Source organism: Camellia sinensis, chromosome 13, assembly GCF_055761805.1.
Source record: "Camellia sinensis isolate YWXY chromosome 13, ASM5576180v1, whole genome shotgun sequence".
NCBI lineage: Eukaryota > Viridiplantae > Streptophyta > Magnoliopsida > Ericales > Theaceae > Camellia > Camellia sinensis.
This window is the reverse complement of record NC_138973.1, coordinates 62362981-62381377: the sequence shown is the minus strand read 5'-3', so window position 1 is coordinate 62381377 and position 18397 is coordinate 62362981. Positions and strand designations below refer to the sequence as shown.

The following is an 18397-nucleotide window of genomic DNA, read 5'->3' as shown; positions in this document are numbered from 1 at the left end:
GTTCCTGGGATACTTGGTTACCAGAAGGGACATTGAGGCAAGCCCAGATTAGATCAAGGCCATCCTGGACTTGAAGAGCCCAACATCGGCAAAACAAGTACAGATGTTAACTGGAAGGGCTGCGGCCCTGAATAGGTTCATAAGTAGAAGTTCTGATAAGTGTAAACCATTTTTCAAATTGGTGAAGAAGGCCACAGATTTTTGGTGGACAGAGGAGTGTGAAGTCACTTTGGCCGACTTGAAAAAATATTTGACCACAGCTCTAGTGCTCTCAAATCCAATACCTAGAGAGGAACTGTTCTTGTACTTGGCGGTTTCGGAGCATGTAGTAAGTGCAGTAATAATCAGAGAAGAGAAGGGAGAACAAAAGGTAGTCTACTACGTGAGTAAAACCCTAACAAATGTAGAGACCAGATACTTACCCTTAGAGAAACTGACACTGGCCTTAGTAATGGCTTCCAAGAAGCTGAATCATTACTTTCAAGCCCACAAGATTGTGGTATTAACTAAACATCCTTTGGCGTCCCTGTTGCAGCAAGGAGATCTGACAAGCAGGATAGCCAGATGGGCAGTGGTATTGGGCCAATACGCCCTGGAATTCAGACCCATAACAGCAATCAAAGGCCAGTTGGTGGCCGAGTTCAAACCTGGCGCCATCCCACATCGGGCTCCATTGAGTCGCTGTTTAGGATGTTCAAATGAACAAGCAGAAACCCAACTAGGGATAGCAGGACAGAAGAAAAAGAAGAAACTCAGGCCCTGCAATATTTACATCGCCGCCTCCTTCCGTCTATTTGTTAATAGGAGTTCAAATCGTCAGGAAACAGGGGCAAGAGTAGTGCTAGTATCGCCAGATGGGAGGATGCTGGAACAATCTATTCGTTTGGGGTTTAAGGCCTCAAACAACGAAGTAGAATATGAAGTACTGATTGCAGGATTGAAGTTGGCAGCAGCAATAGAAGCCAACAAGGTGGTGGTCTTCTGTAACTCCCAACTTATCGTCAACCAGACAACACGCGAATACGCAACCCGAGATGAAAGAATTATGGCCTATGTAAAGGAGGTTGTCAGACTAGTAGCCTTATTTCAGAATTGTTGACTACAGCAAGTTAGCTGAGATGACAACAACCATGTTGATGCCTTGGCTAACCTGGCTAGTATAATAAAATCAGGAAGGGCAAGGACAATAATGATTGACTATTTGTCAAGCCCAAGTATAGAATCACTGAACACAGAGTATGAAGCAATGTGTGCGGAGATGGGACCAACTTGCATGGATGCGATAGTAGTATTCCTTAGAGATGGGAAACTGCCAGATGATCACAAAGAAGCATATAAGACCGGACTGAAGTCGGCAAGGTTCAGTCTGATAGTAGAAGGACATTTCTACAGAAAGTCATTTACTGGTCCTCTTTTGAGATGTGTGCATCATTCACAAGTTAAAGACTTCCTGTGTGAAATACACGAAGGAGTATGTGGAAGCCACGCTGGGGGCAGGTCACTTTCTCATAGGGCCATTACTCAGGGGTGTTGGTGGCCCTATATGCAAAAAGATGCTGAAACTTATGTTAGAAAGTGTGAGAAATGTCAAAGGTTTGCACCTTTGATACATCAACCGGCAGCAGATTTAAACCTAGTGTGGCACACAGTTTGACAGTAAGATAATCAAGAGCTTCTGTGCCAAGTACAAAATCAAGAACTACTACTCCACTCCAAGCTTCCCTCAAAGCAATGGCCAGGTAGAAGCGTCCAACAAAACTATCTTGGATGAGATCAAGAAGAGGCTGGAAGCAGCAAAGGGAAAGTGGGTAGAAAAGTTGCCTAATGTACTTTGGACATATCGGACTACGCTGAGAATATCAATTGGGGAATCCCCATTTGCTATGGCTTATGGCACAAAAGCAGTAATCCCATTAGAAATCAGCATCCCAGGGATCAGAACCCAGGGAGTAGAGAATGGGACTAATGAGGCATTCTTGGCCCGAGATCTAGACCTGTTAGAAGAAAGCAGGGAGAGAGCAGCAATTTGGCTAAGGGCATACCAGCAGCAACTTGCTAGGGCTTATAATAAAAAGGTTAACCCAAGAGAATTCAAAGTTGGGGACCTCGTGCTGAGGAAAATGGAGGATCCTAGGGAGGGCAAACTAGGCCCAAATTGGGAGGGACCTTACAGAATCATCTCTATCGCCAACAATGAAGCATATCAGCTTGAAGACATTGAGGGCAAAGAGTTGACAAGATCTTGGAACACTTGTAATTTGAAGTTTTTCTATCATTAGATTTTTTGTTTATGTTATAATTTTATTAGCCAAGGTATTAATAAAGTTTTAGTTTGGTGAAATTGAAATTGTCGGTGATTGAACTGAATAGTCCTATGGCGATATTTCTAATTGAAACATGACGAATAACTTAGACTTATTATATGGAAAGTTGAATTACACTTGCATATAATAAAGTTGAACTAAGTTTGCGATATTTCTGATTGAAACATGACGAATAACTTAGACTTATTATATGGCAGAATTGAATTACACTTGCATATATAATAGAGTTGAACTAAGTTGGCGATGTTTCTGATTGAAACATGATGAATAACTTAGACGCATTATATGGCTGAGTTGAAATTATACTTGCATATAATGGAGTTGAATTAAGTTGGATTGACCTAGACTTGCCATGTCAGGAGAATCAAACTTAGATTGGAATTAAGTGCATTTCAGTAAGATTAGCAGAGAAACCAAGGTTGAGAACATCGGCTAATCTTTGTTTGAATCAAACTTCGGCAAAAAAATCGTAGGCACATGCTTAATGTGAGCATAAGTGAAACTTAAGTTCACATTAGGAGGCAGAGAGCTGGAGGTTGATTAGGAGCTGAAATTTTATAGAAGAATTTACAAGTTAAAGTCGGTTTAACACTTGTTAAAAATTTTTAGAAAATTTTATAAGTTAAAGTTCAGCCGAGGTGATATTGAAAGATGTACCCAACATACGTACTCGCTGATGTGACCAAGTTGTCAAACTTGGGAAAGATAGAAGACAGTTAAGTGAGTGTTGAGTAGAAGGCTCAAAGAAACAACACTTGTAAAAATATTTCAATATATTTTTAAGTGTTAAGCGAAGGCTGAGATAAATAATCAGTAGTTATGTCCGAGATATTTTACTCCGAGGAGACTATACAGCTAAAGGTATAAATTGAAGACATGCCAAATTATTCTAAGTATGAAAGTTATAGAACACACATAAAAGAAAAGAAGACATTCAAACACTTAGAAGACACGAGATAGCTCGCATTCATAGAAGGTTACTTGTTCATATTACAAAAGCGGCACGTTGGCCAAATATAAAAACTAGGGAAAATTACACTAACAGTCCCTATAGTTTGAAACTCGTGTCACTTTGGTCCCTGACTTTTCAATTTAGACACATTTGACCCTGAATTTTGAATCTTGTTCCAAATAAGGACAATTGAAGATAACATTATTTTATTTCAAGGGCAAAATCATCAATTTAATAAAATATAAACTAATTTGACAAAAATAAATGTCAAAAAATTATTTTTAATTTTTTAAAAATTATTTTTATCCACCAATGAAAAAATTATGTAAAATTGATAAAAATTACATGATTAATTTTTAAAAATTAATTTTACACGATTATTATCCAAATACATAATAAAAATTAATTTGGTAAAAATACATAAATGTCTAAAAAATTTATCAATTTTACATAATTTTATTTTTAGTGGGTAGAAATAATTTTTAAAAATTCAAAAATATTTGTTTGATATTTATTTTTGTCAAATTAGTTTATATTTTATCAAATTGATGATTTTACCCTTGAAAAATCTAATGATATCTTCAATTGTCCTTATTTGGAACAAGATTCAAAATTCATGATCAAATATGTCACAATTGAAAAGTCAGGGACCAAAGTGACAGAAGTCCCAAACTATAGGGACTATTAGTGTAATTTACCCTAAAAACTAAAGCATTGTTCAGACAAAACAAAGAACAAACAAAGGAAAGGAAAAAATGAAATATCCTAAGTGCTAGGATTGGCTTGATCGGATGGTAGTGTTGTAGTCTTGTCGGCTTCTATTTCAGCATCTATTTCTTGTAAAGTCTTATCCAAACTCTTTTCAGTGCACTAGACCTCGACTTCAGAGATGGTTGGTTTGGGGGAGACGCCCTTGGAAGCCATGTCATCCTCTCCATCCTGAGTTAGATCAATTTACTCATTAAGGGTGGGAGACTTGGCATCAGTGGCAGCCTCTTCCTCCACTTCGTCGGCTTTATCTTCCTCAGCGTCATCCTCGGGCTCTGGTGGGAAAAGCACCTCAAGCTGGTTGATGTCTTGGAGGTTGGAGTCCATGGAAACAGCCAATTTATTAAGGGCCGCCGTCCAACCGAGGTAGTAACCTCAGTTACAAGCCAAGTTGACTTCCTATTTGTATTGGTCACAGACGGTGGCTTACCCCTCTTTAAAGGCTTTTTCGTTGGCCGCCTTTACCTCGGCCTCTTTATTGACGAGAGCCTCCTAAAGCTTGGCCTCTATGTCAGCCACTTTGGCATTGGTAGCTTTGAGGTCGGCTCTTGCTGCCTCGGCTTCATTTTTTGTTGTCTTGGCCTTTTCCTCGACCAGACTTTGAGCAGTTTTGGTGTCCTTGGCCTGGTCCATGAGAGCGCGATTGCTGGCCTCGATTTTGTTGAGCAAGGATAGGAGTTTGGCTGCATCTTTGGTCTTTTTCGCCAAATCCTTCCTCATCATCTCGGTCTTCATGGCATAGGAGTGAGCATGTTAGATGGCCTGCAAGAAGTAACACAAATTAGTGGAATCTCACTAAGTATGGAAAGACTACCAAAAGAGTAGAAAAAAGGTTTACCAATACCAAGTGCTGCATCATAAAAATGAAATCTTCATACGCGTGTAACTCAGTCATACAGTTTATGTCTTCAGGCAGAAAAATTGTCATAGACAGGGTCGTGCCGACCTCAAGGTTCGCAGCACCATCACCGATGATAAGAGGTATGTCGTCAAGCATGATCTCGGGTGTCTAGACCATGCCTCGGGAGTAGCTACTACCCTCTTGGTGGTCGGACCTCGGCTTTTTGGCCAGTGGAGCCTCAAATGTTGGGTCCTCGGCGGGACGCTTTTCGGCGAAAGGGGCGCTCTTCTCGGCCTCAACGAGCTTCGAGATGAGCACAGTGTCCTCAGAATTGATCTGAGTCACTGTGGCCTTTGCCTTGGCTTTTTTCATTCGTTTTGGCTTTGAGGTTGGTTGAGGAGGAGAATATGAGGATTGGATTGTGACGACACTAGGGATGTTAGCAAGCAGGTCATCAACAACTGCAGGTTTGCGCCCCATCTCGTCGGCGGTGATGACAACAGTGACTTTGGTGCCGAAGTGAATTACTGGCAGTGCAGTGAGTGGGTTGGTTAGATCGAAAGTCGACGCCTCAACACTTTGGCATTTTCGGCTACAAGTTCTACCAGTAGGAATGTTGGTGGGAACTTGGCAATGGCGTTGACGCTGCGCTGAAGGAATCAGTTGGGAAGCAGATGTTGATGGTTGCCTTGCTAGGTTAAAGGTTGAGGCTTGGTCAGGCTGTAATGATGAAGTGGTAGGAGGAGTTATTGCTGAAGGTGGAGACTTGCTCTTCTTCAGGACATCGGGCAAGGTGGATTTGTAGGTTGGGATGTAGTTGAGCAGCAGAGGGGCCTTGCGCTGGTTGACTGGCAAGCCCAGTAGTTTCTTGAAATCTTTGCTGGGGTAGAAGGTTTTGCGAAAGTCTTTTGGTGGCTGAGAAAGAGTTACAAGTAAAAAAAACAAACATTAGAACATATAAAAGGAACAAAGGAATAAAGACTTGAAAACAAGTAAAGTGATACGTGGCTCTTACCATTACCCTCTTTAAAGACTGTTCGACTCAAAAGGTAGAGGTGGAGGTCATCATCTGGTGGGAACTCCCAGTTGCCCGAGACGATGAAACAATAATCTCCAACACCTTTGTTAGAGTTTGGGAGGTCGGCAATAAGTTTGTACTCAGTGGATCTCGCCTTGAGATAATAGATGTAGCCTTTTTCTGATTTTAGGCCACACATGGTATAATAGTATTGAATGTCGGCTAGTGTTATCCTAGCGTTTTCTTGGCTAGCTAAAGCAATAATGCCATTAATGACTCTATAAGAGTTAATGGCCAATTGCATCGGGTTGAGCTTATAGTAATGAAGGACTTCTCGGAAAAGAATGTTTAGAGGGAACCTAAGTCCATACTCTATAAAAGCAACTATTGGGAAGGGCATGAAGTTGTCGTTGGGCATGATGGAGTCCTCCTCTCCAGCCAACCTAAGATGGACATCGACAGGGATGGAGAACTCTTTTCTAAAGTACTCAAGCTTTTTTGGGGTGTCCACTCTCCATCTAAACATCCCCATGACGTTGGCTAGAGGGAGAAGGTGAGAGATTTCAAAAGTAAGTGGTTTGTGTGGGTTTGAGGGACCTCGGCTAAACCCTAAATAGAAATTAGGGCAAGGGTTTTTCAAGATCAAGGGGAGTTTGTTAAAGTTTTCCCAAGTATGTGATTTCTCTATCAAAACCCAAGCCTAAATCTATTTGGAAACACGAATCAATGGTAAGAATCTAGAAATAAGCAAGGAAAAATAGAAAGATGAACATGATTCAGCACCAAGAAGGACTCAGAGACAAAACAACAGTCAAGGCTCAAGTAAACAGAAATTCAAAGAACACTGAATAAAGTGTGTGTAGATGTGCACAAGTCAAAGACAGTGGCAAGTTGCAAGAACAACAAGTGTATGAGCAGTTCTTGTGTGCATGTGCAAACCCAAGAGACAGATTGGACAAACACAGAATCGCAAAACAAACGTGCTCAACACACAAATGATGAAATTCAAAACACAAGCAAAGATTCAAGAACATGAACAAGTTCGCAATGGCAACAATTGATGCAATAAAATTTTGAAGAAAATTGAAGACTGAAAAGGGGGAAGAACAACGACTCACCGAAGAAGATAACGCTGGTATGAGGTCACCAAAGTCAGACGATGGCAGTGAATGGAGCAGAACGGTGTTTGCTTCGCCGGAGGGGACGAATAGAGCACGTTATAGAAGCTTCAAAACACAAAAATAGAGGATTTGGGGAAAAAGTGTTAGAGAGAGAAGTTTTGATTGGAAAACGAAGGCTGCAAAAGTGAAAAGACGGAAAGAGAGAGTGTTTTTATTAAAACACGAAAAGGCGGCAAAATCACAATGAATGTGCCTTGGATGACGTGCTTGTCAGGCAGAGCGAGCAGAAGCGACACGACCTAATGGCGCGTGTCAGGTACGGATCAATGAGAAAAAGACGCGTAGCGAAAACGGTTGAGAAACCGCGTGTGACAGCTCATGCACAGATAGAACTCTTGGGGTTCTTGATTTAATGGAGCGGGAACCTCGGCTAGGGGGGCGATCTCGGTTAAAGAACTTGAAAACTTAGTTCTTGGTTTTTAGGCATTGGTAAAGCAGACTGCAGTCTTGGTCATATGGAGCCGATGTGTGATGACCTCGGTAACGAATGACAGAATAAGTTTTTAGCCGACGTGCTATGTGGACAAATGATATAAGTTCCATCACCTCAGGATGCCGAGGTAATAGAACCTAGAGGATAGTTGTGGGGGCAAATTTTTGTGAATAACAACACGTGGCCAAGGTGGCACCGAAGTGTTGGCCGAAGTGCCACGTGTCCTGGTCATGGTGCCGAGATTATCTGCGAAGATACCGGAATCCGAGATGAACGGATAAGGGTCAAGAGTTCTAGGATGGGAGAGGATCTCAATCTGGATAAGGATAAAACTCTTAGGGAGATTATCTTTATCTATTTAAGAGTTTATGATGAGTATCAAGCCAAAGTCCATTGAAGCTAGGTTTCTATAGAGATCAGGTTAGTGCTGGCTATAAAAGTAAGGCACCCTCGTGGGTCTAAGGTACGTTAGTTTTTGTATTCTGGCTAGTGAGTTAAGTACTGTTAATTATCTTTGAGAGATAACTGAGTACTGATTTGATCGTCGGAGTGCCCCCAAGTGAACAAATCACTGCCGAAATCTTATCTTTCTGTGACAGGTTGTTCGAGCAAGATCTATTCTGCCGATACTCTCCAGCTGGGTACCTGTTTGGCAATAAGGTCAGAAATCAGCATCCACAACAACAATCGTTCTAGATCTACCTACATTTTACTTGAAAAATTATATGAAAAGTGAGGTGCATTTTTCGGATAATTTTTCAAGCAAAAATCATGATCGATAGAATTTCTCCATAACTCCTTTGGTTTTCATTATGATTGGGAACAATCTCCTAGGTAAAGGGTTTGGCATATGCACCTAAAAAAGTTATATTTTTTATAATAAAAAAAAATTATGATTTTTTTTTTCTAAATGTGTTAAAAAAATTTACTTTTCTGTTTTGTCTCGTGTAGAAGGATGTAAAATGTCATGTGATTTAAATAATACTAAGACAAAATAACCAACTTTTTAGGCTTTTTTTTTTCTTTTTTTAATGGACATTTTTTTTCAAAATTTAAATTTATTTTTTATTTTTTTAGTCTCTCTAATCAAATAGAGCCTAAAAGTGTCAAACTTTCTGAATTTTTTTTTTTAAAAAAAGGGATAAAAGAAAAACAAGAAAAAAATTAATAAAAAAATCGTTTCTAAACATATTACATAATGATCATGACACGAAAGAATTGATTTGTTAGTTAAAAGAGAAGAAAAAGTAATATAGTAAATTCTAATTACAATTTCTACACCTCTCTCTAATTATAAATTATGTTCAAAACACACAAATATATGTATATATATATATGTAAATTCTTAATATGGAAATTGTATAAATTGTGTGAAGAGAATAGAAGAGAAAAAGAAAAGAAATGAGGGAGAGAGAGAGTCAAAACAGATAATCATGTACGATGTATATGTCATATGATACTACTGTTAAGGGGTGTTTGGAAATTAATTTTTTTTAATAATTTTTTACAAAATAAAATAGAAAAAAAAATTGACAATTTATAATAATTTTTTAATTTTTTTAAGTAAAACTTAAAATTCCGACACAAAGTCTAACGAGCAGATATGCATGAGTTGTATTTTTTATTTTTTATTATTTTTTAGCAGGTGCATGAGTTGTATTGTAAACTCAAGTTTCAGAGAGAGAAAAAAAGAATTCATGTTATCATGAGATATATTGGATATGAAAAAAGGAAAAAATGCTGACAGGCTGAGAGGGCACATGCCCCTGATAGGAAATGCTCGAAGGCCAACCAAAAAGGGGACAGCAATTTTCTTAGTCATTGATTGTTGTAGCACACTTTGTTTGGTTAAATATTTGTTGGTCCACTTGAAAAAATTGGATAAGTAAAGCTCAAGCAATTTCATTGATTGCTTTCTTCAATAGGTGGAGAATTGATGTATGAAAGCCTGTAATAAAGTAGAATTGTGCAGTACAATCGTTCGATAAAAATATATATGAAAAATCTAAATCTAGAAATCCCCTAGATGTTGATTTGTGATTATGTACCAATTTTAAGCAGAATATAACAATCCCAATCAAACAATCAAACAATCAAGACAAAGAGACACAGCGATTTAACGTGGAAAAAACCACAATTGGACACCTCCAACTGTGATCAAAAAACCACGGGCAACAGCCACAAGAACAATCCACTAAGAAGAATTAAAGGAATTACACAGGTATACTCTCAATTACCTAGCGAATCCACAACGCCTAATTGAACCAACCTCTATGTGCCTCTTCCAACCCCATCTTCACCACGGAATTGTCTTTCTGATGAGCCACTCCGGATTCCACCAAAGCTTCAGGCTCGAATTCTTCAGAATCCACAACTGAAGAATAACTCTCTCTTTTGTGTATAACAAACAAACCTTTGATGTACTCTCTTTAGATCATGAGTTGAATACTCAATAAAAACATCAAAGAAAACTCCCAAAGTATCCCCAGATATAAACCCTATAAACCAAAAAGAAGATCTGGAGAAGTCATCCTAAAAATCTGACCCAATACGCGAATTTATAGAATCTGTCCCGCGATCTCCGCTCGAGCTCAACACAGCCCGCTCGAGCGGACGGACCAAAAACTGCGTGCGAATAAACTGAGATGCGCTCGAGCGTAGGAGAATCCGCTCGAGCGTAAAATCACACCTTCCAGTATTTTTACAGGCGACTGCAGAGATGCTGAGAGCTTCCAATCCCCGCTCGAGCGTCCCTTTCCCCGCTCGAGTGGGAAGACCAAAACTGGAAAAACTGGAAAAATATAACATGCTCGGACAGGCAACTTTGAATGCATTTTTGCATTTTGCTTCGGGGGCGCTGCCCCTCGACCCCGCCGTGGCGCTGCCCCGGACCCGCCAAGGGGCGCTGCCCCCTGGACTCCCGCGAGCTGACCGGGCAGCTCGATCCCCGTCATAATCAGCAAAGTGGCAATCTTGAAAGCTTTATCATCACAAACTTCTCTGAAAAGCACAATTCGGGTTGGATTCGCATCTAAACACTCATAGTCTCACTGAAATAAAAAGTTGCGAAAATAAATACAACTGAAAGGAGTTTTGTCAAACGGGATTGCCAAGAAATAAAACCTAACAATATATATATATATTTTTTATTTTTTTGTAGAATTTTATTATAAAACAAATTTCATTTTAATTTTTTATAATTCAGTCTCTAAGTGAATGACCCTCTTGTCTATGGCACTGCTCTTTCCTTTTTTTTCTTTTAAATATTCTTTGCATAAATGATATTAAGATGACATATAATTATAGGAATGTACCATTATATCATTCTTGTACAAGTTTGTATTAAAAATCTATAAAAATAGTATTTTCAGGGGAAAAAAATAGTTATGCCAAACATAACTTCAAAGAGCTAAATATTTTGTGCAATTTTTATTTAAGTTTATAAAAAATAAAAAAAAAATAACTTAAATAAACTAAAAAAAATTATTATTGAAAACCTTGGCGACAAATGATTTTAACTTTATTTTTTAATGATCAGCTTCCAACTTGTAAAAGGTTACGCCAAACAGAACTCTAAAGAACTAATACTCTGAAGTGCATCGTTGAAGACAAGGCATAATTTCCTATCCAATGCTGGAAACAAGTGTTTGGTTTTTCTAATTCAATTTCATGCTCCAAAATATAGTGTCATCAAAAGGAATGTTTGTCATTTCTCCAACCTCAGGACACTAACTGAGGACTTAACCTCAATTTACCATAATGACCAAATATCAAAACAGCATAGAAAACAGAGCAAAGTACTCGATAAGACTTGTTTGGGACCTCTCCCCTGCTTCATTACTCATTTGGACCAGCATGAGAACACTTCATCATTGCAAGAATGGTTCATTTAAATCTTTGTTTTCTATTTAAGTCTTGAAAACATGATGGTAATGGACAATGCTCCATATTCTCAAAGTTGAATTATCTCCACAAGTTTGGGGTCAAAAGGGCATATTCATTGTGCAATCTGTTCTTTCCCACATGTATTTACTAGATAAGTGTCATCTATTTTGCCTCACAAAGACCGGTGGCTTCATCGCAGAACCCATCCCTATCAAGCAGTTTCTGCGGCGGAGCACTTAACAGAGGGGAGGAAGGAGTACCATAGGCATTGCGTCGACTGTTTCCACAACCCAGGCTCAGTCTGGTACTTATCCCGGTCACAGGGTTTGTGCCACTTGCATATTTGCAAAGAGCCTGTATAAATAAACCCAAATGCGAAACGTGTAAATGATGTGAATTTTAGCACATTGCAAGAATATTACAGGAAGAAAGATGATGGCATATGTAAGCTAAACTGAGAAAATAATCAAAGAAGAATATGATGCAGGAAAATTTAAGCCAAAAATGACTCCAACAACTTCTCTTTTTTCTTTTTATTATTATTTTTTCTTTTTTTCATCATTCTAGAGGATTATCTTGAAACATCTACCAAGAAGAAGGCCCTACTTGGCTAAGGAAAGGCTACTTTTGAAGTGTTTTAGTCTTTGCTTAGAAAACAGACAGCATGGGCATGACACTTTCTACGTGTGGATCAAAAATATCTCTCATATTGAACCGGTATGGATGACACTAGTAACCATTTCCACATATTACAGCTACGAGGTGAGTTATTACAAGAATAAAAATATCAAAAAATAAAAACAAAGGAAGATAACACTTACTTATCTACATTACTTCCCATGTCGTGCCACTTTTTGAGTAGAATGCCAATTATCCATTCATTTTTTTGTGACCATCACTAGGGCTATCATCTACATAGATCAATTGTACCAATCCATTATGCTAAGCATAATTTATGTTTATAACACATTTTGATCTTCAGATAGGCACAATTCAATGTTGATTCTCACCCCAATCTTTTATTTGATTAACCAATTTGATCCAATTAACTAAATTGGCTCGGTAAATATCCAATTCAGTTGATGAGAAAACTTTGGGTACTCAAAATTGAGCATCTTCAACCAGGCTAGTTGTCAACAAACAAATAGCTTATGCAAGTAGCAGAGGACAAGACCTTGAGAACACGCTCAGTGGTCATTTGAGTTTCTCATCAATGAACAGTTTGTTTACTCAGATAACCAATACATTAATCAATATTACAAAATATTAACAAATACAAGGTTATAATGCTTCTAAAAAAGGCCACTTATTTATGGTCCTACATGGATGGATAGATCTTTGATCCATGCATTGAAAAACTTGCAGAATGTGAGGTCAGTTGCTTCCGAGAATTTTAAACGTGTATCTGTGGTCTGGATGGATGCTCATCTAGGGCAACTTGTGACAACAATTTACCTCATTAATTGCCTGTTTGTGTGCAAAGTCATTGATCTTGTCAAACTGTCAAACACCCACAGGCTTTGGTTGAAATAGGCTCAAAGAGATGGTTTGGGCTTTCTAATTGGTGCCTAATTTCTGCATGTGCCATTGTTTTAGGATGCTATATGCTTTATTTATTAATTTTTTTAAGATTTTCCATCGATAGAACTCCTCAAGTTGTTTCCAGTGATGGAGCTTATTACTGTTTATGGGTAGAATTAAGAGATTCCATAGGCATGATTGTACAAAAACTACATTGTATTCTAACTTCAAGACTTATTTATTCTACAAGATGGAAGTGACAGTTTCTTCCGATGCAGTCTTTGGACGATGCTGGCAAATACATGACTGTTTCTTCTGGTCAACTTGAATGCAACAACTTACATGTTAAATAGATGTTAATGCACGGTCAAGAAATTTTCCAAGGTTGATGATTAAGCAAATCAGTATTGGATCCAATAAATTAACTGTAGCGAAATTGTACCAGTTTCTGGGGAAGATCCAAAACAGCATCACTGAAGTCAGCACCTTCAATAACAGCACCTCCAAGATCACTACGGGTGAGAACCGTTCTAACAAGGACAGCATTTGTAAGATTGGCTTCATTCAAAACCTATTGGGACAGCAAACAATGTATATTGCATTAGTCAATTGCTATGAAGCAAAGAGTTTCAGCTAAGAGTAATTTTAGATAATTGTTACCGTGTATAACACTAAAAAAGGTTAAGACCTCCTTACAAGAATTCTCATTGATTATAATTAGCAATTCCTTTGTGATTTGTAATAAAAAAAAACCTTTACAAATGAATATTGATCAATGTTTCAGTCGCCTTACCATACGATCCATCAATGTATCACTCAAATCAGCGCCTGTAGAATTGACAACAGAATTTAAGACCAGAGAGAAGAAGAAGAAGAAAATAAATGAAATTGTGGATATTCTTAGGAAAATACAACAATAGATATTTCGGATCATGGATTTGTGGAGGGAATTTTTTTCCCTTACATTTTCCTTTTTCTCCACAAATTCATGATCCAAACATAGCCTAGATGATATTGGTCTAAGAAAACATGCCATTCAACATCGTGTTGTGGACTCCATCTGAAACATTGATCTACAATTTTTACATGGTTATTGTGGAAATGAAGAGCATCTATTTACCTGTAAAATTTGCCTTGTATGCAACAGCTTTCTCTAGGTATGCACCATTGAATGTTGACCCACTGAAATCAGATTCCCTCATATCGGCAGACGTGAAATTGGCTCTTCTGTATCAGCCATTTAGGTTGATTAAAACACATGATTCCACTGAAAAGTCGCAGTATTGAATTTCAGCTACTATTATTTAGCCAACACTTCCAACACAAATTAGGCTAACTCATACAAAGTTACAATTCAATTTTCACTGCTACATGTTGCGGCTTCATCTAGCTCATACCACCCAACATTTTTAAGCAAAATGGCAATTCAACAATGAACACAATAGTTCACAACATGACGCCATTATTTGATTTCAATTATTTTGAACTTATTTTGTCCTCCCCTACTTCAATTTGCTGTCAAACATAGATAAAGTGTTAGGCAACATCAATGCAAAGGCATTATATTTCATCAATGGGCAACAGATGAAGACACTCGCCTGAAATTTTCATTCACATGAACTGCTTTCCTGCATGACAAGAAACATTTTAGTATTTAAAAGAAGCCCAATTTTAATAGGTCTATATTAAATGCAAATTTGTCTTAAATGATGTTAGTTATAACTTGAAGCGGTGTCAAATCAAAGTGGTTTAGCCTAAGAGATGATTCAAAATAGCCCAATTTTGATAAATATCATTTTCAATTTAATGTAATAGTCATGTTTACGACTCAAAATTATTCCAAAAAAGGTGTCTACTGTAGCCCTTATCTTAAGGATGTTTTTGAATAATTGATTTGTGGAAGGATTTACGGGGGAAAATATATATATATATATATATTCTAACAGGCACACTCCTTTAAAATGTGCATACCATATGCACCTCTAGTTTTAGTCATTGGGTATAAAAAATAAATATGAGCCATTGATCAAAACCACGTTAAATCGAAAGCAATACTACTTCGGGGCATAATCGAAATCTCTTTGGTCATAGCCAAAACTACCACAACGAGTCATAACCAATTTTAATTTGACAATTTATCAACTCCACTCCACCACCACAATGGCAAGCAACAAAACACAACAATATAACCAACACCAATTTGAACCATAACTTGCATATATAGTATGTCCTATGTCTATTATAGCATGACCCTTTATGGAGGGAAAGGAAAATGAAAAGAATATATATATATATATAATAAGGCATGAGCAAAATTTAGTTATTTTCTTGACTTGTACAAATTAAACACAACTTTAAAAGAAATATATAGACATTTTTGTGTGAGAAATGGACCTTAGATCTGCAGAACCAAATTGAGCGGCCGATCCAATCCCAAATTCGCCTCGAGTCTCAGCTTCGAACTTATTGAGATCGGCAAGGGCAGACATGTTGGTGCCGAATGTTAACACTGCAGCTGCCAATGCTGTTGAAACTAATCTTCTCCACTTCTTTGATTCTTCTGCAAATGGAATTAGTGCTAGAATTTTTTTTATGGATAATTCAGTTAGTTTGGGACTAGTAAAAAGAGTAGAGAACATGTGAAGAACTTACTGTGAATATGATCTTCATAATCTGACTCTACTTGACAGCAGACTAGGAATGGTTTAGAGGAAGGCTTGAGAGGAGGATTGATGATAAGCCTATTAGAAAAAGTAGAAGAAGTTGGTGATGAGGATGAGATGCTTATGGATTTCATGGGTAGTAGAGAGATTGAAGTGAGTGCCATTATTGAGATGATGAGGGGTCTCTTTGCCTCTGTTTAGAGATATACAGAAACAGAGAGAGTCTAGGGAGATGAGTCTCGCAACCACAGTAAATTATCTTGTTGATCAGGATTGGTAATGGATGTGCACACGTGTGTTCTTATGTTTTTGGCTTTTCGGATGCCACTTGGATTTCCTTTGATTATGCTGAATAAGAATATGGAAAATTCTATTATATACCCATCATATTATAGGGTATTCGAAATAAACTAAATAAATATGTTTTTTTAACTTTTATAAAAAATATAAAATATAAATTGAATTTGAAGTGATGTCATAAAGCGGTGATATGATCTGAATAAGATAATTATAACTCAAATATAATAATGTGCTAAAATAACATACACTGTGCTAAAATAACATATACTATACTAAAATAGAATGCACAATTACGCTATTTTCTTCTTTAATTATAATTAATTTTCTTCTTTAGTTATGACATTATTTTGAAATATTTAATTATGACCTTCTTCTTTTTTTAGCTAGGACATCTCCAATAGTTCATTTTCTATTATTATTAAATTTGAATAAAAAACTTCATTTGATATCAAATGTTCGAACGGAAGAGTTTAACCTTTTATCAAAGCACCGGTCGACTGGCTAGATGTCCGGCCGATTGACTAGCTAGTGTGTGTTTTGTTTTTACAAATTTTTACCTAGAGGTGGTCATTCGGGGGACATCCAGTGATGAAAATCCAACGGTTATGAATAATGATTTAATGAAGCTCACAGGAGTCTTCAAGTTGGTGAAATATTGTTAATATTCTCGATTTAATACTAATTTGATGAAACCATTGGAGTAAAAAAAAGATTATTTTTTCATCAAATTTAAATTTGATGAAAGAATTGATGAATCATTGGAGATGGTCTTATGACTAAGAAAGTATTGAGTTATGTACTCTCTCTCTTTTTGTAGTTATAAGGTGCATATTGTACACACCCTTTGAGGGGTGTGTTCTATTGTCTTTCCAATAATAATAATAATAATAATCATAATAATAAGGGTCTTGCTAATAAGTGCTTCTAGGATACAAGTAAAAGACAAAAACTTTGAAGAACACAAGATATTTTTTACTAAGGCCTCGTTTGGGAATAGGCTAATTTAGTAACTTTTTGGCTATTTGGCTAAAAAGGTAGGTAAAAAAAATTTGTATGTTTGGGATGACTTTTTGGCTAATTACGAAAAGATATGCAAAAAGTAGAGAGAAAAGAGAATCTTTGACTTTTTAGTATGGGTTGTTGGCTTTTTGACTAATTTAGTAACTTTTTAGCTAATTGGCTAAAATAGCCTCTTGCCAAACGAGGCCTAAGGCTCCGTTTTTTCAACATAAAATATTTTACACAAAAAAATATTTTTCTTATAAATTGATTTTACACAGAAAAAGTTTTTTGTTTTTTGGCGTTTAGTTGACACTTGAAACAAAAATATTTTATAACCTCGAAGGGAAATTTTAATTCAACAAAGTGACATTTATAATTTTTTAGCGAGTTAAGATATTTATTTGAAAAAACTAAATGTGTTAAAAATTTAATGAGTAAGAGTCAACTTTGTAAAAATTAACTTTCAAAATTTTTAAAAATAAGTTAGTATTTTTATTTTTAAAAATGATTAAAAAATATTTTACTTGCTTTTTATTCAACCAAATCACGAAAAATGAGTAAAATATTTTTGATAAAAATATCTTATGTCAAAATAAACGGAGCCTAAATTCAATACATTTTTTTAATAATTTTAGATATTTTTAAGATATTTTATACACACTTCCCAACATTAAATAATATATTGGAGACATTTGCTAGCATTTGTCTAATAATGAGGACTAGTTACACTCACATGCTGAGGTTTGAAAAAAAAAATATAGGTTTCATAATTTTTCCATAATTCAATTGATCTCTTTTTAATAAGATTTTAAAAATATCAGAAGATGATGTGAAAATATAAGTTAAATCACGAAAAACATATATTTTAATATAAAATAGATGAAAACATCACTTTTCAAATATGTGCCTGATAAATTATCAATGAAAAAAGAATTAAGTGGCATCTAAATTAAAATATTAAAAAAATTTAATGTAATTATGTGAAATTATAAGACATGCCGTACTAATTCCAAACTATAAGAGAGAGCAGTGTATTTTACCCTAATAAGAACTATTGCATCTGTCTAGGAAACTTAAGGCTAGAGATCAAAGTCTAAAATTGGTTACAATTTCAGAATTTATTTTATGAAAAAATTTCAAACACTAGTTCTGATATGGAAAAATTAAAAGCGTTTATTATATTTCTATGATTTTTCTCAATTTTAAGGCAAAAATAATTTTGAAATTTTGGAAAACATTTTATTTTGATGATCTTTATCTCATCTTTGGATTATTTGAGAAGTTGGTTAAATTGCATCGCTAACGGGGAAACAATTGGCTTGTTTGCATTGAAGAAACATTTTTTCATAATATTTTGACGGATGCAAATGAATTTAGATGTGGATATTTTTCTGTAGCAAAATATTAGAAAATTAATTGTGTATATTTTAAAAAAAATTAATTATCTGTGATGGTAATTTGAATATTGCAAATGACTATTTTTTAATAAAAATATTTAATATTTATTAT

At 36.3% G+C, this 18397-nt stretch overlaps 1 protein-coding gene across 5 annotated transcripts; it reads right to left on the bottom strand.

Annotated features, from left to right (window-relative positions):
• Positions 1 to 11389: 11389 nt before the first annotated feature.
• Positions 11390 to 15936, bottom strand: LOC114271947 (Pentapeptide repeat-containing protein). 5 transcript variants are annotated; one of them, XR_014348910.1, is made up of 8 exons: positions 15576 to 15860; positions 15318 to 15501; positions 14522 to 14551; positions 14044 to 14150; positions 13717 to 13751; positions 13366 to 13494; positions 12224 to 12313; positions 11533 to 11756 (listed from the first exon to the last, which is right to left on the bottom strand). XR_014348910.1 is itself a non-coding variant. In XM_028213610.2 (7 exons), the coding sequence occupies exons 1-7, from the start codon at positions 15748 to 15750 to the stop codon at positions 11565 to 11567; spliced, it is 834 nt and encodes a 277-aa protein (XP_028069411.2). In that variant the 5' UTR covers positions 15751 to 15936; the 3' UTR covers positions 11390 to 11564. The 5 variants fall into 5 exon arrangements, 4 of the variants coding, with proteins under 4 accessions (XP_028069411.2, XP_028069409.2, XP_028069412.2 ...); XM_028213610.2 differs by lacking the exon at positions 12224 to 12313 and having other exon boundaries at positions 11390 to 11756; positions 15318 to 15483; positions 15576 to 15936; XM_028213608.2 differs by lacking the exon at positions 12224 to 12313 and having other exon boundaries at positions 11390 to 11756; positions 15576 to 15856.
• Positions 15937 to 18397: the final 2461 nt, after the last annotated feature.

Excerpts from the sequence above, each read along its gene's own strand:
- LOC114271947 (XM_028213608.2), bottom strand. The coding sequence starts at position 15,750 with ATGGCACTCACTTCAATCTCTCTACTACCCATGAAATCCATAAGCATC. Across the intron at positions 15,502-15,575 it reads TTATGAAGATCATATTCACA|CACTAATTCCATTTGCAGAA; the intron begins GTAAGTTCTTCA and ends AAAAAATTCTAG. Across the intron at positions 11,757-13,365 it reads TGGATCTTCCCCAGAAACTG|GCTCTTTGCAAATATGCAAG; the intron begins GTACAATTTCGC and ends TTATTTATACAG.